The sequence below is a fragment of the Panthera pardus genome, unplaced genomic scaffold (genome assembly GCF_024362965.1).
Source record: "Panthera pardus isolate Hobbes unplaced genomic scaffold, ASM2436296v1 HiC_scaffold_5, whole genome shotgun sequence".
Classification (NCBI taxonomy): Eukaryota; Metazoa; Chordata; class Mammalia; order Carnivora; family Felidae; genus Panthera; species Panthera pardus.
Genome location: NW_026526980.1, coordinates 13,197,397 through 13,216,791, shown reverse-complemented (window position 1 = coordinate 13,216,791; position 19,395 = coordinate 13,197,397). Strand labels below are relative to the sequence as shown.

At 52.2% G+C, this 19,395-nt stretch overlaps 1 protein-coding gene across 1 annotated transcript; it reads right to left on the bottom strand.

The window, feature by feature from the left end:
• Positions 1–284: 284 nt before the first annotated feature.
• On the bottom strand, positions 285–18,490 carry SDR42E2 (short chain dehydrogenase/reductase family 42E, member 2). The gene is made up of 11 exons (XM_019430432.2): positions 17,577–18,490; positions 17,001–17,096; positions 15,436–15,493; positions 14,618–14,736; positions 13,909–13,984; positions 10,015–10,097; positions 8,287–8,424; positions 7,682–7,747; positions 5,607–5,670; positions 4,173–4,246; positions 285–1,690 (listed from the first exon to the last, which is right to left on the bottom strand). Exons 1-11 carry the CDS (start codon positions 18,378–18,380, stop codon positions 1,451–1,453), a joined length of 1,818 nt encoding a protein of 605 aa, XP_019285977.2. The 5' UTR covers positions 18,381–18,490; the 3' UTR covers positions 285–1,450.
• Between the last annotated feature and the right edge of the window lie 905 nt (positions 18,491–19,395).

The following is a 19,395-nucleotide window of genomic DNA, read 5'->3' as shown; positions in this document are numbered from 1 at the left end:
AAAATAAGTTCTAATTCTTCCCATTACAATTATATTGGTACTTTTTCAAAAGGTCCAATTCTTTAAAAAATTATTTTTGGGGATATAATTTACATAGAATATTAGCTTCAGGTGTACAACATGATTTGATATATGTATATACTGTGAAGTGAGCACAATATCCAGTTAACATCTGTCACCACATATAGTTATAATTTTTTCCTGTGATAAAAACTTTAAGTTTTTTGTTTTGAAAGAGAGAGCGATAGAGTGAGCAGGGTAGGGGCAGAGAGAGAGAGAGAGAGAGAGAATCCCAAGCAAGCTCCGTGTTATCAGCATAGAACCCAACATGGTGCTCCAACTCACAAACCGTTAGATCTTGACCTGAACTGAATCAAGAGTCAGACACTTAATCAACCAAGCCACCCTGTGTTCCTTGTGGTGAAAACTTGCAAGATCTACTCTCTTAACAACCTTCACATATATAATATAGTATTATTAACCATAGTAACCATTATATCACCATAACTTATTTATTTTATAACTGGAAGTTTATATCTTTTGACCACCTTAAAAAGTTTTGTTTTGTTTTAGATCTTTTCTGACACAGAAGCCTGTGCTTATTATCAGCCCCAGACTCATAAACTGGAAACCCAAAAGGCCAGCTCTGGCTAGGCAGAAGCCTGGGTCTCCGGTGTCCCTGCAACCCTGGCTATCATCACACAGGGAGAAGTGCATGACTGAGTGAAACCAAAACATCAAGGTAGCAGATCAAAAGCAATTCTCCTAGAATCGGTCTAGTCCAAGATCCCAAGACTGTCTCAGGACAAACAGAGAGGAGCTTGGGCAGTGAGGACGGTCCAATGTCTCTAGAGAGGCAGCAGCTGCAAATGCCACCCCCCGCCAGCCCTTAGCCGCTAGAGATGACTCCGGCCAGGCCCTAAGCGCTCACCTAGGAGGCGTGGCTGGGGAGGGGGTGGCACCAGAGAGGGAGAGGGCGGGGCTAGGCAGAATTACAAGTAGGAGAGGGGAGGGACCGGATCCAGAAGGAGGAGCAAGGCCAGTCCCGGAAGGAGAAACCAAGGGGAAGGCTCAATCCTACCGGTAGGGCCAGAAACAGGGCGGAACCAAAGCAGGGGAGAATCCGGGGTCGGGCTAGGTCTGGGCAGAGCAGAGGGAGAAAACCTAGAAGGCGGAGGGGGCCTTACGGCTACCTCCTCGGTAACCCCGCCAGGCTAGGCATGAAGCCTGGGCAACCCAGAGGGCGGGGCCAGGGCGGGGCCGTGGCTCAAGAGGAGGAGCAGAGGCGTGCCCAAGCCTGGGGGGGGGGGGGCAGGGCAGGGACGGAGTCAAGACCCAGGGGGTGGGCCCAAGCCCAGGGGGCGGGGTGTGGCCGGGGCAGTGGTTCGGGGGCGGGTCCTAGCCCAGAAGGTGAAGCTGGGTAAGAAGAGGCAGTGGCCAGTGGCGCAGGTCAGACATTGGACTGCTGCAGGCCTACGAGATGTAGGGCCAGGGCGAGCAGCCCGAGCAGCAGCAGCAGCCCGAGCAGCAACCGTAGGAGTGTTCGCGCGGTGGAGCCGCGGGACCGCCGGCTCGTAGACCTCACGTATTGCTCGACGACGTCGGCGAAGCGGAACTTGTCTGGCGCGTAGCCAAGCTGGGCGCGGGCCTTGGCGATCTGGAAGGTGTGCGTCACGGCCACGCTGAGCACCTGCGGGGGGGGGGGGGGGTAGCAGAGTGGCGGGCCCATGAGGGTGGGAAACACATTCCAACTTGTGTTACCGACAGGGAAGAGAGGGCAGGGGTTTTCCTTCCTTCGCACATCAGATCCCATGTGCTGTGTCTCGCACCTCCTCAGGGAAGATTTCCTTTCTCCCTTCTCCCATTTTCCTCGAGAGCGAGGCTTCCAGGAGGCGTTTTCTGCATCTCCCCCACCCTACTGAACTTCTCAGTCCCCCCAAAATGACGGTCCCACCTCTGCGCGTCCCTTCCCGGGCTAGCGGCCTAGCACAGGGCTGGGAGTCAGCAGGTTCTTGGCTATGTTCTAAAAGAAGCTGACCGCCCTGCCCGGGCCCCAGGCGCTGCTCTCCGGAAATGTCCCCAGGAAACACGCTAGGCTTCTCTGGCTACAGCCCCAGGACACAGCCTTCACACCCTCCCTGGTTAAACTTCCCTAAGAGAGGAATTCAATTAAGACATGATTCTCTCCAGCTTCTGGGCTGCCTGGGGCCCCATAGGCTTCAAGGGCAGTACTGACAGTTATGAATAACTGAATAGGCCCTGTGCCTGGCCTGGGCTAAATCCTTTCTAGGCCTTATCTTATTTAATTCCCTGAGGTGGCACTAACACTTTCTCCTCTTTACAGAGGTTAGATGACTTGCCTAGACTCAACAGGGGAGCCACATTCCAGGCCCCACACTTCCTGGCTGTGCTGGGACCGGAGAGAGGATGCCCTCCCACCTCATGTCTTCCTCTGTTGTTCCTCAGCCCGACACTTGGAGGGGGTCTGAGAGAATGGCTTGATTCTCCCATGGCACTGAAACAGCCCTTCTGGCCAAGCTGCTGGTCTTGGATACTCGTGGGAGAGGGGAGAGGCCAGTCTTGTTCCTTTTTGCCCCAGGTAGTAAGTTCAAGGCTTTGGGGGATACAGCTGGGAACTAGATCAGCAAGGTCCTGGACACAGTGCTCTCAGATCTCAGGCTTAGATGTTACCTTACTTTGGGAAGTCTCCCTAACTGCCTCAGACCTAGCTCAGGTGCCCCTTCTGTGTGCTCTGAAGTTCCTCATAATTTCCTTCAGTGTAGGCCTTACACTGTGTTAGGTTTCCCGGTTGTCTTCCCCTTTGGACTGTGAGGTATTCGAGGTAAGGGCTGTGTCTTGCCTTAGTTACTCCGCACAGTTCCTGGCACACATTAGGGGCTCAAAAAATGTTGAATGAATCGGACTGTAACTAGAGAGCTGGTTGGGTATGTCACAGTTTGACCAGCAGAGGGCGCCAGAGCCATAGTGCCCAGAAACTTCCTTAGCTAAGTAGGGATCCTTTGCCCCTTAGCTGAACAAGGAAACTTACAAGTGAAACAAGAAGGAGGGGAGCTAAGTCCCTTCCGCAATTCAGCAGCGACTTGGCAACTAATTTACATTAATGTGATTCCTGATTCGCTTTGAGCTTGAAATCGTTTAGGTCTGGTCTGGGTTCAAATGCCAGCTCTGCTTCTTAAGTGCATGTTCATGGGCAGGTGTTTTCACCCCTGTGTGTCTCATTTCCTCTGTAAATGAAGGTAACAATCTACAATTTCGAGTAGCATTGAAAACTAAATGATATAAAGCACAACACCTGGCATATCATCACCACTCAGTAGATGGCCACTATTGTCATTATTCTCTTTCCTCTGCTAGTCTGGATAGTTCAAAGGAGAAACCACAAGGAAGTGCTTCTTGCTGTGGCCCATTCCCTGTCCTCTGAGTTAAACAGCACTGAGCTTGGAGTATGAAGTCAATTCCCAAACTGTGTGACCTTGGACAAGCACTAACTTCTCCAGTGTTGTTTCTTATAAAGTTCAGTTTCTTATCATAAAACACCATCATAATCTCTTGCCCTTCCTAACTTAGCAGGACATCAGAGAGAATCAAATGCAGAGTGAACTGGAAGGATTTTGCAAGTAATGCCAAACACTACTATTTACAACCTGCATTTAAAACATCCTCTCTTTTAAACTGTGTGTACAGAGAAATCTGCATCATTTGGGAATAGTATTCTGTACACAGTAGGCACTTATATACTTATTATTCAGTAAGCATGAACGGTGAACCTAGAACCACCAGGTTCTGTGTGCATGTGTCTCGAGTGTCGGTGGCACTGGTGGGGAGTGTTGGCATATTCAAAAATGTGAATGTCACAGAACCTGTCTTTGGGAGCTTCCGGTCTGGCAGCGAAGATAAGCTGCTTATGAATGAATGACAGGGACGAGGGACAGGCTCAGAGCTAATCACATTTCAGACCAAGAAAGCACAGCCTAAGCAAAAGCCCAGAGGCTGGGATGATTGTAAAAAGTTAGCACTAGATTTGGGCCCACAAGGAAGGTTCTGAGACCTCAGACAAGGATCCAGTTATGGTGTCCAATGGGTGAGGGGTGCTGGTGGTGGGGCTGTGGTGCAGGGCACCTCCCCCCCCCTCCCACCAGCAGCCTACCTACCTCGCTCCGGGTGAGCAGTGGTTGGACGCTGCAGATGGGCCTCAAGGCCAGGTGCACATACTCCATCACCGCAGCTGTGGGGGGAGAGAAGGGCCAGTGACCAGGGGGCCTTGCTCTGCAAGCTCTGGGGAGACCCTCGGGGACAAATGAGTTGGGGGCATTATTTGCTTTGCTAGGGGGAGTCTCTTCATTTTGCAAAATTCTCCTGTCCCTGGGTTCCTTTAGATCAGCAGTTGTCAGCTCGTGCCGGGGAGGTGGGGGTGGGGGCTTGTTTGGCTGTGAAATGTGTCACAAGTACGTTGTTATTAATATTAAAGGACTGACATTTGAAAACAAATCAGAGCAGATTCAGAGTTATCTCAAATCATGTCTCCTTCCCCCCCTCACTTCTATTCCAATGTGGTCTCTTGAGTAGGAGAGAAAGAAGTTGCAACGGTGGTTCTCAACCGGACCACTTTTAAAAATGCTCATGCTTCCCCCACCCCCTTGCTCTTGCTGATGCTGATGTAATTGGTCTGGGATGCGGCTGAGGCATTTTTACGTTTTATAAGCTCCCAGGTGATTCTAATGCACAGCCAGAGTTAAGAACTAGGGGGTTATAGTTAACTCGCTAGGAACACTATACAATCCTATATAACTGCCAGAACCTGTAGCTGCTCTTTCCCCAGCTGGGGGGTCAAAGAGTGTCAATCATTGTGGCAGCGCTGTGCGTGAGAAGTCACCCCACGTGTGGCCTAGTGGGCATAAGTTTGTAAATCCCTGCTTTAAATGTCAAGCACCCCAATGCATTTAAAATACAACAGATCTAGCTAAGATTTTCCAGGAACGCAGCTCTTCGTGTCATGAGGATCACTTGTCCCCCTCGGGCTGACCACTCCATGCCTGATGTCTGCATTCCGGCTGGAAGGAGGCCAGCAGAGGTGATGACGGGGGGTGTGGATGAGAGTAGAGACTGAGCTTCAGGGTGCGGAGGAAGCTCCACCTGCTCCGAGGCAGACTTCTCTTCAGCCCCAGGGCCCCCCTCTCCCCCTGACTGGCGTGATGCCTTCCAAGACGGGCCACAGGACTGGGTGTGGGTTTTGAAGTCAGCCAAGCCCGGGTGTGAACCTGCCTCTCCCGCTTTCTCACCGTGGCTCCATGAGCAGGTCACTAACCTCTCAGGGCCTCAGGGGCCTCATCTTTACTTGGGTCCAATCATACCCACCTAGAAAGTAGGATAGGGTTTATTCAGGGTCAGGACTATGGCAAGGAGGTTGCCAGGCAAATGCAGATCGGGCTTGGAGCACCTGACCCCTGAGAGTGACGGTCTCCTTAGATTTTGTGCCCTCAGTGCCTCACTCGTCTCCACCTAGTCCTGGCCCTGGGCTTGAAATAAGGTGATGCATGTGCACCTGGTACATGGAGGGCTTGTAATACACACACCCCTTCCCTTACCTGTTAGGTAAACCCAGGAAGTGGGCACCTGGATCCAGGGCTGGCTGTACCCTAGCTTCTCAAACTGCAAGGAAACATGGCCTGAGGTGAGAAATGGTCTTTCAGGGGCTGGTGTGGAAAGGCCACGTGTTCCCTTTGCCCTCTGTAGAGGTACCACCCGGCCCTCTGCGTGCCCACCCAAGAGGGCAAACCCAGCAGCCAGCCCCAACCCTGTGCCAGTCTTGAAATGGAAAGCTTTGATCTAGAAAAACCAAGCAGGGCTTGGATGCATGGGTAGGTTTTTAACCTGGGACCATCCACATCATTTAGTTATTATTTCCATCTGCCTACACCCAAAGACATTCCAAGGCACTTAACGTAAAACCTAATTTTTCTAGAATTGACTTTTCTGCTATTAAGGAATAATAATAAAAAAATCTGGCATGTGTGTGGAGGGTGGTAGGAGATGCATGAAGAGATAGGCTGGCACAAGATGAAGTCTTCACTTGTATAAAAACTGTCTGGGTCACAAAAAAAACAAAAAAACAAAAAAACGGCAATAACAAGTGTTGGCAAAGACATGGAGGAACGGAACCCTGTTACACTGGTTTTGGAAATGTAAAATGGTGCAGCCACTTTGGAAAACAGCCTGGCAGTTCCTCAAAAGGTTAAACAGAGATACCGTATGATCCAACAATTCCACTCCTAGGTAAACACCCAAGGGAAATGAAAACGTACATCCACAAAAAACGTATACAATCTTATTCATAATAGCCCCAAAGTCAAGAAAGCCCAACTTCTATCAACTGATGGATGGATAAACAAAATGTGGTCTATCCCTGGTATAGAATATTTTTTGGCAGTAAAAAAAGAATGAATACTGATATGATGCAGGCTACACATGAACTTTGAACTCATGATGCTAAATGAAAGAAGCCTAACACAAAAATTCACATACTGTACGATTCCATCTATACGAAATGTCCAGAACAGGCAAATCTATAGAAACAGAGAGTAGACCCGTGGCTGTGTAGGGCTTTGGGGTGATGGTTGCACAACTCTGAATATACTAAAAACCATTGAATTATGTGCTTTAAATAGGTGAATCGAACAGTATATGCTCAATAAAGCTGTTGACATTGACATGTCTGCATGCCCCACAGATGGATCCTCTAGCAGAGGGATTCTGGTCAACCTCATCCAGGCAGGCCTGGCCCCAAGAAGGAGTCTGCAGGGTGCTGGGTGTGGAGGCCAGGGTTCTCGGAGGGGCTGCAGCACAGGAAGCCCCAGGGCTAACAGCTTCCTTCGACTTCAGTCTACCTTCCACTTACCCCTTACACAGCTTCATCACATAGTGTGGGGGCATCATGAGCAAACTTCCACAGGGCAAGTCGACATAAATCAGGAATCAGGGAGCAGCTGAGTGGTTCAGTCAGTTGAGCGTCTGAGTCGTGATTTCAGCTCAGGTCATGATCTTATGGTTTGGTTCATGAGATTGAGCTCCACATTGGGCTCCACGCTGACAGCATGGAACCAACTTGGGGTTCTCTCTCTCCCTCTCTCTCTCTGCCCCTAAGCCTGCTTGGGATTTTTCTCCCTCTCTCTCTCTCAATCAAAATAAATAAATAAAAAAAATTAAGGGGCACCTGGGTGTCTCAGTCGGTTAAGCATCCAACTCTTGGTTTGGGCTCAGGTCATGATCCCAGGGTCATGGGATTGAATTCCACCTCAGGCTCCATGCTGAGTATGGAGACTGCTTGGGATTCTCTCTCTCTCTCTCTCTCTCTCTGCCCCTCTCCTGTGCTCTCTCTCATAAAATAATTTTTAAACATTTAAAAACAAAACAAAAAAAAAATCAAGAATCAGACTGGGAGAGGCTAAGGCAAACCAGGGGAGTACATGGTCCCCCAAAGGGGCAGCCACAACCCAGCTCCAGCCAGTTCCAATGTTGCCCAGTGGACACTATTGCTAGAGCTGTTTTTCAATGTGAAATCTTCCGATTTTCCAGAAGTAGGAAAGGATGACAAGGAGAGGAGATGTGCAGAATCCTTTAATTCTCACTTGGGGTGGAGGCAGGTGGACATCGGGGCACCTACCAGTGGGGCCATCCACTCGAAGAGGTTGACACTCTCCCCGTCATTGATATAGTACGCCTGGCCACTCTGAGAGGGACACACAGGGAGGGGGACAGTCAGGCATCTGCCCACCGCCTGACCCCACCCTTTCAGATGGCTAGCAGCTGCCCTGACTCCCCAGTTCTCCCGAGCAGCCATTGAGGAGTCATGGCCATTGTCTAACCCTGGGGACAGACCTGGGTAATTCCCTTTGAATTCTGAGACTGCCACACTGAAAAGCTGTGTGACCTCGGCAGAGTCACTTAACCTCTCTGTACCTAAATGGGATGAAAATAATGGGAACTCCCTCTTGGGCTATTGTGAAGAGTAAATGTGGCAGCATAGGTAAAATGCTTAGCATTTGGTTACCATTAGTTCAGGATCCACAACACCTACATCACAGGGTTACCGCAAGGAGTTAGCGATGCCCTATAAAGACACCCCACCCCTGGCTTCCCTGGGCCCACAGTCCCACCGGCCATCTTGAGTTGGGGAGAAATGTGTGTGAGCCAGGAACCCCCTAGGGATGGGGCACCCCACCTGCCGTCTGCTGGGGGGAGGTGGGGACAGCATGGCAGGAGACTCACAGCTACATAGCCCTTGGCCACGGTGAGGGCCTCGGCTGCCAACACGTGTGCCTGCACCAGATTGTGCACGTGGACCCAGTTCATCTGTGTCCTGCGGTCCCCAAATCGGAACATGAATAGTCTCTTCTTGATGTGGCTCTGGAGAGGGTGATAAACACAAACCCAAGTCTGGAGTGGCTTTGAATACCATTTATATGATGATGGCTCCCAAATTTCTAGCTCCAGGCCAGACCCAGGTCCCGACGCCTCCATGTCCTGGAGCGTGCGGCTGACCTTCTAGCTCCTGTTCACCATCCCCCCCAGGCCCCCCACATCTTACTAGAGAGCACTCTGTGGCTCAGGCTGAAACCCTGGAGCCTCCGCTGGCCTTCCCTTCTCTCCAATCCACATCCAAGCCACCTACAAACCCACTGGACTCAACTATTAGAATCTGTCCAGAATCCAACCACTTCTCATGGCTGTGACCGCTGCCCGGCTTCTATACCTGGACACCGAAATAGCTTCCTAGCCGCTTCGGCTTCCACCCATGGTCCTTGCTGCTGTTCTCCACACAGCCAGGGGGATCCTTCTGAATTTGAAGTCAGATCCTATGTCTCCCTGCTCAGAGTCTTTCAGACGCCCACTGCCAAGTTGAAGGCCAAAGTCCTGACGACGGCTCAGGAGGCCCTTCTGACCTGGTCCCAGCTACTCTCGGACTTCATCTCCTACTAACTCCCTCGTGCACCCAGCTCCTGCCACACGGCCTCCCCCTGGAATGTGCAGCAGGCTCCCATCTCGGGGCCTGCCCCTGCCTGGAAGGTCCTCCCCTAAACACTCGTGTGGTACACTCTGCCATCTCCTTCAAGGTGAAGAAGCCTCAAGGTTCCCCTGTCCCCTGCTCGATGAGACTCCCTGGCTGCCTGTGCGCCCAGCTCCCACACCTTGCTCCCCCTGTCCTCTTTCTCCATCGTACCCGGCACCTTCAAACACTCTTTATCATTTATCATGCGTATTATCCATCTCCTCCTGTGAAAATATAAGCCCCACAAGGATAGGAATCATTGTCTGCTTTGTTCACTGATCTGTCCCGAAGCCTGGAATAGTGATCTTTCTAATTTCCAGGTTTGTACCCAAGCTAGCTGCTCTATTTGGACCACCTTCTCTCTACCACCCCATTTCCTTGGTTAATTCTTTCTTCTCTTTCCAAACAGCATAGGCATCACTACCTCCAGGAAGTCCTCCTGGACTGCCCCTACCAGGTCGTCTCTGCTGTGCTCCCACATTCTCCTTCTTTCCTCCACATAGCCCTTACCACACTGACTCTGTGACTGTGGCATCCATCTCCCTGATGTGGCTGTGAGAAATGTTGAGGACAGGGCCTCCAGTCCCTCATAGCTATACTGCTGGCACCTGGCTTTCTCTGGAGAGAGGCTTTCTATATGGCAGCACGAGATGAGCCATCTGGCCATCTTTGAGCCCACATCTGAGTAGGGACAGTAGGCTCCCTCTGCCTCTTTGGGGTCATAGCTCTGTGTCTCTCCAACCTGTGTCTAACCCTGGCTGGCACACACTGAGACCTTTGTTCCTCGTGAGTCTGATAGGGATAGGGATATCTCCCAGAACTAAGAGTCCCAGGCTCAGGACATTGCCCCAAGACTGACACAGTGACTGTAGACTGGAAGAGCCCCATCCATGCACACATCAGCCAGACTCCTCCTGTGCCTTGCGCACAGGCCTGGGTTGACATACCGCCACACGGGGCAGGTGCCTCTGCTCTTCAGGGCCATAGATCCCCGGGGGCCGGAGCACACACGTCCGCAGAGTGCCTCCTCCTAGGTCACAGGGAGGGAGGTCAGGGCCTGGGGAGGGGTGGACCAGCAGGGAGAGACACAGACATGCTGTCCACATCTCCCGGTCCTTACCTGGATAGGTCGGCAGGGAAGACAGCCCCTTGGGCTTTCCTCATTGAATTACTTATTCTCAGTCGATCAGTCAGTCATTTAACAAACAGCATTGAGGGGTTCCCCAACCTCTCCCCCTTGCACTGGGCCCTGGGATGGATGCTGTGGAGAACCCAAGGATGACCAAGAAATGGTCCCTGCCCTCATGATGCTCACGGGCCAGTAACAGAGGTAAGACGGAGATGCAGATAGGTACATGGCCCATGACAGTTCAGTCAGCACTTGGCAGACATAATCTCCTTTGGCTCCCCTGAGAGTCCTACTGTGCCCATTTTACAGATGCACAGAGAGACCCTCACTCCTTTGTGCCAATAGCTGTAGCTCTTTCCTTTTTCTGATCATCAGCTAGATAAGGACTATGGTGGCTCTCAGAGAGAGCCTACTATGTGCCTGGTGCTCTGGTAAGCCAGGTTGTTTTTTTTTTTTTTTTAATGTTTATTTATTTATTTTTGAGAGACAGAGAGAGACAGAGTGTGAGTGGGAGAGGGGCAGAGAGAAAAGGAGACACAGAGTCCGAAGCAGGCTCCAGGCTCTGAGTTATCAGCTCAGGGCCTGATGCGGGGCCCGAACCCATAAACTGTGATGAAGTCTGAGGATTAACCAACTGAGCCACCCAGGTGCCCCCAGGGTTTTTTCCTTCAAGGCAACCCTATGAGGTGAGAACTGTTACTATCCCTGCTTCTGGATCAAAGAACCAAGCCTCAGAGAAGGGACGCGATTTGCCTAAGGGCACACAGCTCAGCCCAATAGAGATGAGATGGGGGACCAAAGCCCAGGTTCTGATGCTACAAACGGACTCTGTGTTTCTGCTCGCGCAGCCTTGGTCTCCTTGGAAAATGGGTGCTTTGTAAGTAGTGGTAGCGATTGTACTTTTCAGGCAATCAGTGGAGAAGGGAAGAGACTGGAGCCATCAGCACAAGAGCCTGGAGGCTGTCCCCCTCACTCTCACTGCTCTGTGCCAGCAGAGTCCCCCAGACCAACAGGGAGCTTGGTCCAGAGCCCCCCAACTTCTCTGGCACGGGTCTCCCCACATTGATGGAAGCACTAAACGAGTCTCCTCTGGAGAAGTCTGGGGGTACAGCCTGAAGGCTGCCACAGACATATGTCTGTCAAGTCTTAAGAAACCCTACAAAAATTTCAGTTTATCTCATAATCTATTTAAGATTAAAAAAAATTTTTTTAATTACTTATTTGTAAATTATTTGACTTTCAATCTCAACCCCTGGAGATGGAACCTTCTGGAAGATGTTCCTGCTCTCCTGAGGCTCAGGTTCCCCAAGGGACCGCACCCCAGTTTGGGAAGCCCCAGTGTACATCGTCCTCTGGGACCAGAAGCCCACCTTCCTTTGGGGGTCCCTCCCCCTCTGCACAAGGTCTTAGGGGACCATCAGTCTAGATGCACCAGATGTGTCACTCTCCTCTGAGGTGGTGGCCACGGGACCCAAGCTGGGCCAGTGACATGTTCTCACCCAGGAATGTGACTCTCAATATCACTGACACCGGGCTCTAAAATCCTCAGAGTGGGTTCACCCTGAAGAGACTGGTCACCAGCTCCTGCCACCCAGGTCCCCGGAGCTGCCCCAACCCTGTCCTTTTTGCAAGCTCTGGTGATCATTTTTCTGCAAATATATTCTCCAGAAGCTATCCCACATCCTTCCGTAGTAAGTTCCTTTTCCTCGCAAACTTTGCCAGGGCAAGTGTCCTGGGTCATAGCCAAACACCCTGACTGCCTCTCCACCGATATCCTCACTTGACAATGAGGCCAGTGCAGCGGACTGAGTGGTAGCCCCAGAAAAGATATGCCCACATCCCGGAACATGTGGATATGACCTCATTTGGACGAGGGCCTTTGCAGATACAAGTAAGGCTCTCAAAATGAGATCATCCTGGATTATGCTGGCGAGCCCCAAATCCAATGTCAAGTATCCCTTATAAGGGACTCACAGAGAAGAGACACATGAACCGCAAGGAATGAGTGGGGCCATAAGCTGGGAAATGGTTCTCCCGTAGAGCCCCCTACAGGAAGTGCAGCCCAAGCCACACTTTGATCTCCAACATCTGGCTGTAAACCACAAGAGAAGACCTTTCGGTTTTAAGCCACCAAGTTTGTGGTCATTTGTCCCATCACACTGAGCTGAGATCTGCACTCTCAGGGCTCTGCTTCAGGGACCAGGGCTCTCCTTGCCGGGTTACAGGCAGAGTCTCAGGGACCAGCTTGTGTTAGCAGGGACTGGAAATCACCCAGCGTGACCATGGTTGGACTCCTGGAAGGCAGGTATCAGGTGAGCTTTTCTGTAAGCAGACTGCAGCTAATTTTAAACTCTGGGCCACCTGGGCATGGTCAGGGGAGCGGCGGGGAGGTCAGGTTGCAGCTGACATTGACTGGCGGGGCACTGGGCAGCCACGTCACGGAGGGGCAGGGCCCAGGGTATCCATGACTCCCGACAACGAAGAGCTGGGGATGCTCGTATAAATAATTCTTGTCCAAAGGATTAAGTGTCTGTTTTGCAGGCTGCTGGTCCAGCCATGGAAGGCTCCAGGCAGAAAAGAGAGTTCAACCGCATAGGGTCAACCCCCTGGGAAAACACAGGCGGATGTATGTTCCCACTGGGATCAGGGGTCAAGGCCTGACAGGCCCAGGGTGCCGGGATGGAGTGGGAGGATTTTAGGGAAAAGGGCCTGTGCTCAGTGGCCTGCTCAGCTGTGGCTGCAGTGAAGCATGATGGTTCAGCTCCAGGCTCTGGTGTTAGACGCCCCCTGGAGTAGGGGTGGGGTGTTCAAATCCCACCTCTGCCACCTAACAGCCAGGTGACCTTAGCTGAGTCAGTTCAGCTCTCAGCCTTACCTCCTCCCCTGTAAATCTGGGGATTATAATTGCAACCAGCCCTCACTCTCCAAATCTACTTGGCTCCTGAGTTTAGATACTTAAGATAGTAAGAGAAACCAAGTTTTCTGATTCTTTTTTAGTTTCTGAATTTCAGAAAGCAGAAAGTGATCACTTGAAGAGCAAGGGATATATCTAAATCTATCTGGCTCCTGAGTTTGGAAAGCAGGGGATCCTTAGGGTTCTTAGCTCATATGGATGCTGTAAAGAATTACTGAGACCTTTGCATATAAAATTAGCATGTAAGGGGCACGTGGGTGGCTCAGTCGGTTAAGCATACGACTTCGGCTCAGGTTATGATCTCACGGTTTGTGGGTTCAAGCCCTCGTCAGGCTCTGTGCTGACAGCTCAGAGCCTGGAGCCTGCTTCGGATCCTGTGTCTCTCTCTCTCTGCCCACCCCCCCCCCACCACTTGTGCTCTGTCTCTCTCTCAAAAAATAAATAAACATTAAAAAATTTTTTTAAAAAGTACAAAACATCCTTAAACTAGATCTACTCCTATGTGGCAGAAGAAAGATCCACTCCTATCTGTCTCTTCCCTCACCCAAGATGTGAGCAACTTGAGGGCAGAGACTGGACGTGACTTTCTCCAGACTATGTCCCTGATGGGGTCTGGGCACATAGCAGGTGCTCAGAATTTGTGGAATGATGAGTGACAGAGGCCCTGGGGAACTGTCCTTTGGAAGGAAGGTGAACCTCAGAAACATAGAAGCTGAAAGCTAGACTCGCACATGTATTCTGGGGGGAGGCAGCGGGGGGCATGTGCATTTGCCCTGAGTAGGGCCCCACGACACTCACCTGGGAGAGGTGTGCCATTGGCCATGAGGGTCAACTGGTCAGCGATGGCTTTGGTTCGCGAGTAGTGGTCCATATGCTGCCAGAGGACAAGGAGAAGAGCACCACCAGGTAGGGGTCAGCGGCACTGCCCAGCCCCCCTGGGCCCAGGGCTGCCGTCCCTGCTTCAGACTACATAGGGGCTGGATTCTGGGGGCTCCCCCTGGGAAATGGCCAGCGCCCTTCTTTTCCCTTGGGGTAGGAGCCATGGGAGCAGAGTTCAGAGCAGTAACAACGACCAGAGCTCCTTCACTCGGGGAGGGTCTTGCTGGCCCCCAGCGCGAGCCCCGGGATGCGGATGCTGCGTGTGCACTGGATGAACTATTTCCATGCAGTCCTCCAGGTGTTCATGGCATTTCACACGCATCAACTCGCTGCCTGCTCTCCACACCCCACCGGGGTGGTGTTTTCACGCCCAGATGAAGAAACAGTGGCTCAAAGTGATTTGCACAAGGCCCCACAGGTAGAGAGTGGCCTGGCTGGCTCAAGGTCAAGTCTGTCTGATTTCAGAACCCCTAAAATAGGAGGCTTGTGCTACCCGGTTTTGGGGACCCCTTCTTCATGGGACTCAGCCTGAGTTGTGAAGCTGACCCTGGTTTCCACGCATCCCTACCCTTCGGGCTGTGGATCCCAGGCCCAGTGGCCCTGCCCACCTCTCCTGGAAGCCAGGTACCTTCTCCAGTGGGAAATATGGCACAGAGTCCTCATCACCCTGTTCTATGGGCTTCCCGCCGAACACGACATTGACGGTGCTGGTGTAGATGAGCCTTGGAACTCGCCGACGGATGCAAACTGCAGCGACAAGTGCGCACACACACACACACACACACACACACACACACGGGGCCAAGATGAGTAGAAGCTGGAGGAGGAGCTGCCCACTGGGACCTCCCTGGGAGAATCCACTGACCTCCACCCAGTCTTTTCCACACATCCTGGCCCCTGGGGCCCTCCCAGAATACAGAGCTGCTCAGGAGGGAAGGGGTGTGGGTCAAGTCCCTGCTCCGTGGGGCCCTGGGAGCCAGACTGGCTCACTCCTCCTTCTCAGTATGGCTGTGGCCCCTGAGCTACCTTGCTGGGGTCAAGTCAGAAGAAAGTTTCAATCGATGGGGACATAGGAAAGAGACACTCTAGAATCAGAGAAAAGACCGGATGCAGGACAAGGCAGACATGCCCAGAGCCCCCATAAGTGGGTCTTCTATTTTGGTGCTTCAGCAACTTTTCTAACTCTTGATCCCTGAAACGTAAACTCCGCTGCCCGTGTCCCCAGACATGCTGTGGCCACACTGACCCGTCCCATGCAGGGGCCTGGGCAGGTCTGCAGTTTAGGAAGGATGTGCTGCCCACAGGCCCTACACTGGGGTGGGTGGGGGGAGGGGAGGAGGGTCCCACCTCTGTCCCCCTACCCTGTCCCCAGGGCCGGGCCCGTGGCAGGAGAGGGGAGAGAAGCAGGAAACACACAGCAGGTCACACTGAGCTCGGAGCGCCTACCATTGATCACTAGTTTGGTGCCTCCAACATTTATAGACTCAATCTGCTCTTTTTGCAGCTAAAAGACAAGACGAAGGTGGGAAGTCGTGGTGCTGTCATGCCTTGTCGCTGAGGCCATAAGGCTGGGCTTAGGGTCGGGCAGGACAGGGGCTACAGAATGTGCAGCTCAGAAGCAGGGATCTGGGAGGCCCACAGGAGGTGCAGGAGCCCTGGGTACCAGTGCCCAGCTCTGTCAGCATCCCCCTGAGTGCCCCCCACCTCTGCCTGGCCCTCAGCTATCTCATCACCTCCCCTCTGCGTGGTCAGCAGGATGAAATGCACCCGACGGGAGGACTTGGTACAGTGTTTGACCCAGAAAAGGGTTTCAAAATGTTTGGGTCATTTCCTCACTATAGAAGTCTCAGTTTCCTTATCTATAAGACAGACAAGAGTAATACTGTCCATGCCCTCACGAGGTTAGGGTGTGAAAAATAAAAACACCTTGTCTACAGAGAGAGAGCTGCTCGTGTGACCGGGAAAGGGCGAAGCCTGTACATCTCACTTAATCCTTCCGACCAGACTAGGAGATGGGTTCTATCTTGATTTTTAAACTATATTTATCCTCGTTGCAGTTGCTTTTAAATAGATAATACAATCACATGGTTAAAAACATCTCAAACAGGGGTGCCTGGGTGGCTCAGTTAGTTGCTTAAGTGTCTGGTTCTTGATGTCAGTTCAGGTCTTGATCTCAGGGTTGTGAGTTCAAGCCCCATGTTGGGCTCTGTGCTGACAGTGCAGGGCCTGCTTGGGACTCTCTGTCTCTCTCTTGCTGTCTCTGCCATTCTCCTACTTCCACATGCACATGTGTGCGTGTTCTCTCAAAAAAAATAAATATTTAAAAAAATCACTCAAACAGTAACAAGGGTATATAGTGAAAAGGAAATGTCCTTCCCATTCCTGACTCCAGCCTTCCTCCCCACCCCCCGCAGAGGCAACCACTGTTCCTATTACAGGCCGGTGTATTTCTAGACACAATCTATACTTATTAATATCAGCACATGCACACGTGTGAATATCCTAGCTTCTTTTTTATACAAACAGGAGGATATCAAACACTGTTTTTGCACCTTGGAAATTGTTCCGTTATCAACACATATTGAGTTACTTCATTCTGTTGAATGGCTGCATAGAATTTCAATGTGGGGAGACTTTACAATTTATTTAAATAGTCCTTAACTGATGGGCATTTACTTTACTTCCTGTTTTTGTTATTTAAAACAATGCTGCAAATATACACACAGTGTGATTTCTGAGTCAAAGGGTGTCTGTTTTGATGGCTACCAGCCCACTGTAAGTACTAGTACGGAGGAGGAAACAGAGGCTCAGAGAGGTTAAGTTAACTCGCCCTGGGTCACACAGCGAGAAAGTGGCAGAACTGGCATGTGGTCCCATGGATGCAAAATGCAGGCTGGGTATATAGTCTGAGTCCTTCCTGGATTAGGTGAAGGGCACGTAAAGTTGGGGGTGCACAGAGCCCGGATCTGAACCCCGCTCTAACTCCAGGTATTATATGTTGGGGTGCTTACCTTCTCAACACCGGACATCCCATAGGATGCCACGTGGAAGACGCAGTCCACCCCTTCGAAGGCACGATACAGGGCTTCTTCATCTCGGACATCAGCCTGAAACACAGAAGGAAGAGATGGGGCCAGGAGGTTTGGGCCAAGGCAGAGATACCAACCCTGCCTTGCCAGCTCCCAGAGCTGGTCCCCTGACCCAGGCCAAGCACCTGTGGGAGAGGCTGTGGGGCAGGATTTAGTGTATGATTCTACAGGGCATCATCGTCTTCATCATCGTCGGCGGCTCCATTTATCAAGCTAATTCACAGGGGCTGTGCTCGGTGTTTTACGTGCACAGTCTCATGGCCTCCCCAGAAGACCCTTGTGAATCCTGCTTTCTATGGATGGGGACACGGAGGCTCAGACATGTGGAGCCTTGTGGCCATGGTTGCCCAGCTGGGAAATGCCAGAGTTTAAATAGTCTGATTCCAAGAGCCTGTTCTCTTCAATATCACACCACGGGTTTCACATCAGACACTGTTCCCAGACCTCCACCAGCAGCCTGGGCCCCCCCACCAGTCCCCAAGATGCTCATCACCGCACCTGGATGAACTCAGTCCCCGGGGACAGCTCCCACTGTGGTCGGCGGAGGTCGAGCAGGATGACAGAAGTGCCACTCTTGGCCAGGCTAGAACCCAGGCTAAAGCCCAGGTAGCCTCCTCCTCCAGTCACCAGAACCTTCTGCCTAGGGGCCTGCATGGGTGTGGCCTGAGTCTTCTGCTGTGGTGCTAGTGTTGGGGCTGTCTCTGGCTCACTGGGTTTGGGCCCAATTCCAGAACCCCGTCTGGGCCCAGGCTCTACCCCTAGCCCAGGTAACGGTGCAGCTCCTGGCCTAGGTACTGGCCCAGGTACTGACCTAGCTCCTGACCCAGGCCCCAGACCTGGCTTAGGTCCTGAAGCAGCACCAGGCTCTGGCCTAGGTCTGGACACAGCACCAGACCCTGGTCCAGGTCCCGGAACAGCACCAGACTCTGGTGCAGGTAGGGACACAGCACCGTGCATTGGTCTGGGTCCTGAAATAGCACCAGGCCCTGGTCCAGGTTCTAGAACCACACCAGGCCCTGGTCCAGGTCTGGTCACAGCACCAAGCCCTGGTCCAGGTTCTAGAACCACACCAGGCCCCAGCCCAGGTCCTGACACAGCCCCAGGCCCTGACACAGCCCCAGGCCCTGGCCCAGGCCCCAGAACAGTAGTAGGCCCTGAACCTGCACCAGGCCCTGGGCCAGGCCCTGACTCAGACCCCAGGCCTGAGACTCCTCCCCAGGCCCGGCAGACGGGGCAGCTCTTCTCGCCCTGGCCTGCAGCTCTGCAGGCCTCTGGGGAGGAGCCTGCTGGGTTGGGCTTCATTCTCTACTGAGCCATGCAGACCCAGCATCTGTCCACCTGTAGAGAAAAATAGAAGAAAGAACATTCTAGAGTTGTCTTAAGTCATGTGGATTATCAGACTAAGGGGAACTCCTGGGGGTGCTTAGAGACCCTTTGAACCTGTCCCTTTCAGAATTTTGAGAACTTTCAAGGTGGTTGCTGCCTCCCTTGTGTTTTACAGCTGGGGAAATTGAGGTCCAAAGTCACATTGCATGGCTGAGGTTTACACTAAGCATTCCTAACTTCTCTACCAGTTCCTTAAAATCCCCGTTCCCATGCAGTACCAGAGGAAGGCAGAGTAAATCATGCCCAGGGGAACCCCAGCAGACTGGAGGTGACCGCTTCTGACTGGGAAGATGGGGAGGGTTTCCTGGAGAAAGAGATAGAAGGAAGAGGAGGAAGAGGAGAGAAGGGGAAATAAAGGGAAGAGATGAGGAGGAATCCCCATGGGGTCTATAAGGGCTCTGTGCCTGGGAACCTGCACGGAAGAGCTGCACCACCCCCACCCTGAATCTGCAGCCCCTGGTTCTCCCAGGTGCCCCAGCTGTGCAGGTGGCTGGCAGTACAGGTCTGCCCAAGCCCTCTGCTGGCTTCAGGGTCAGGTCGGTGAACCTCGGGGTCCAGCACTGAGGATCCTGTCGTCCTGACTCCAGACTTAAAGCGACCCAGCTGTCAGTCACTATCACCATCTTCATCCCACCCCCCACCTCCTGCTCCACCTGAGGCTAAGGCAGCACCAGGGGCCGGATGATCATCGTCACCATAATAACAGCAGTGACCATATACCGTGGGTCAACTGTTTGCCAGGCCCTGTGGATACAGAGGCAGGTGTCTCTGCTCTGCATGATGCCTACTGGCTGTAAAAAAAAAAAAAAAAAAAAAAAAAAAGGACGGGCACAGGGCACCTGGGTGGCTCAGTTGGTTAAGAGCCTGACTTTTGATTTTGACTCAGGTCATGATCTCACGGTTCGTGAGTTCGAGTCCAGCGTTGGGCTTC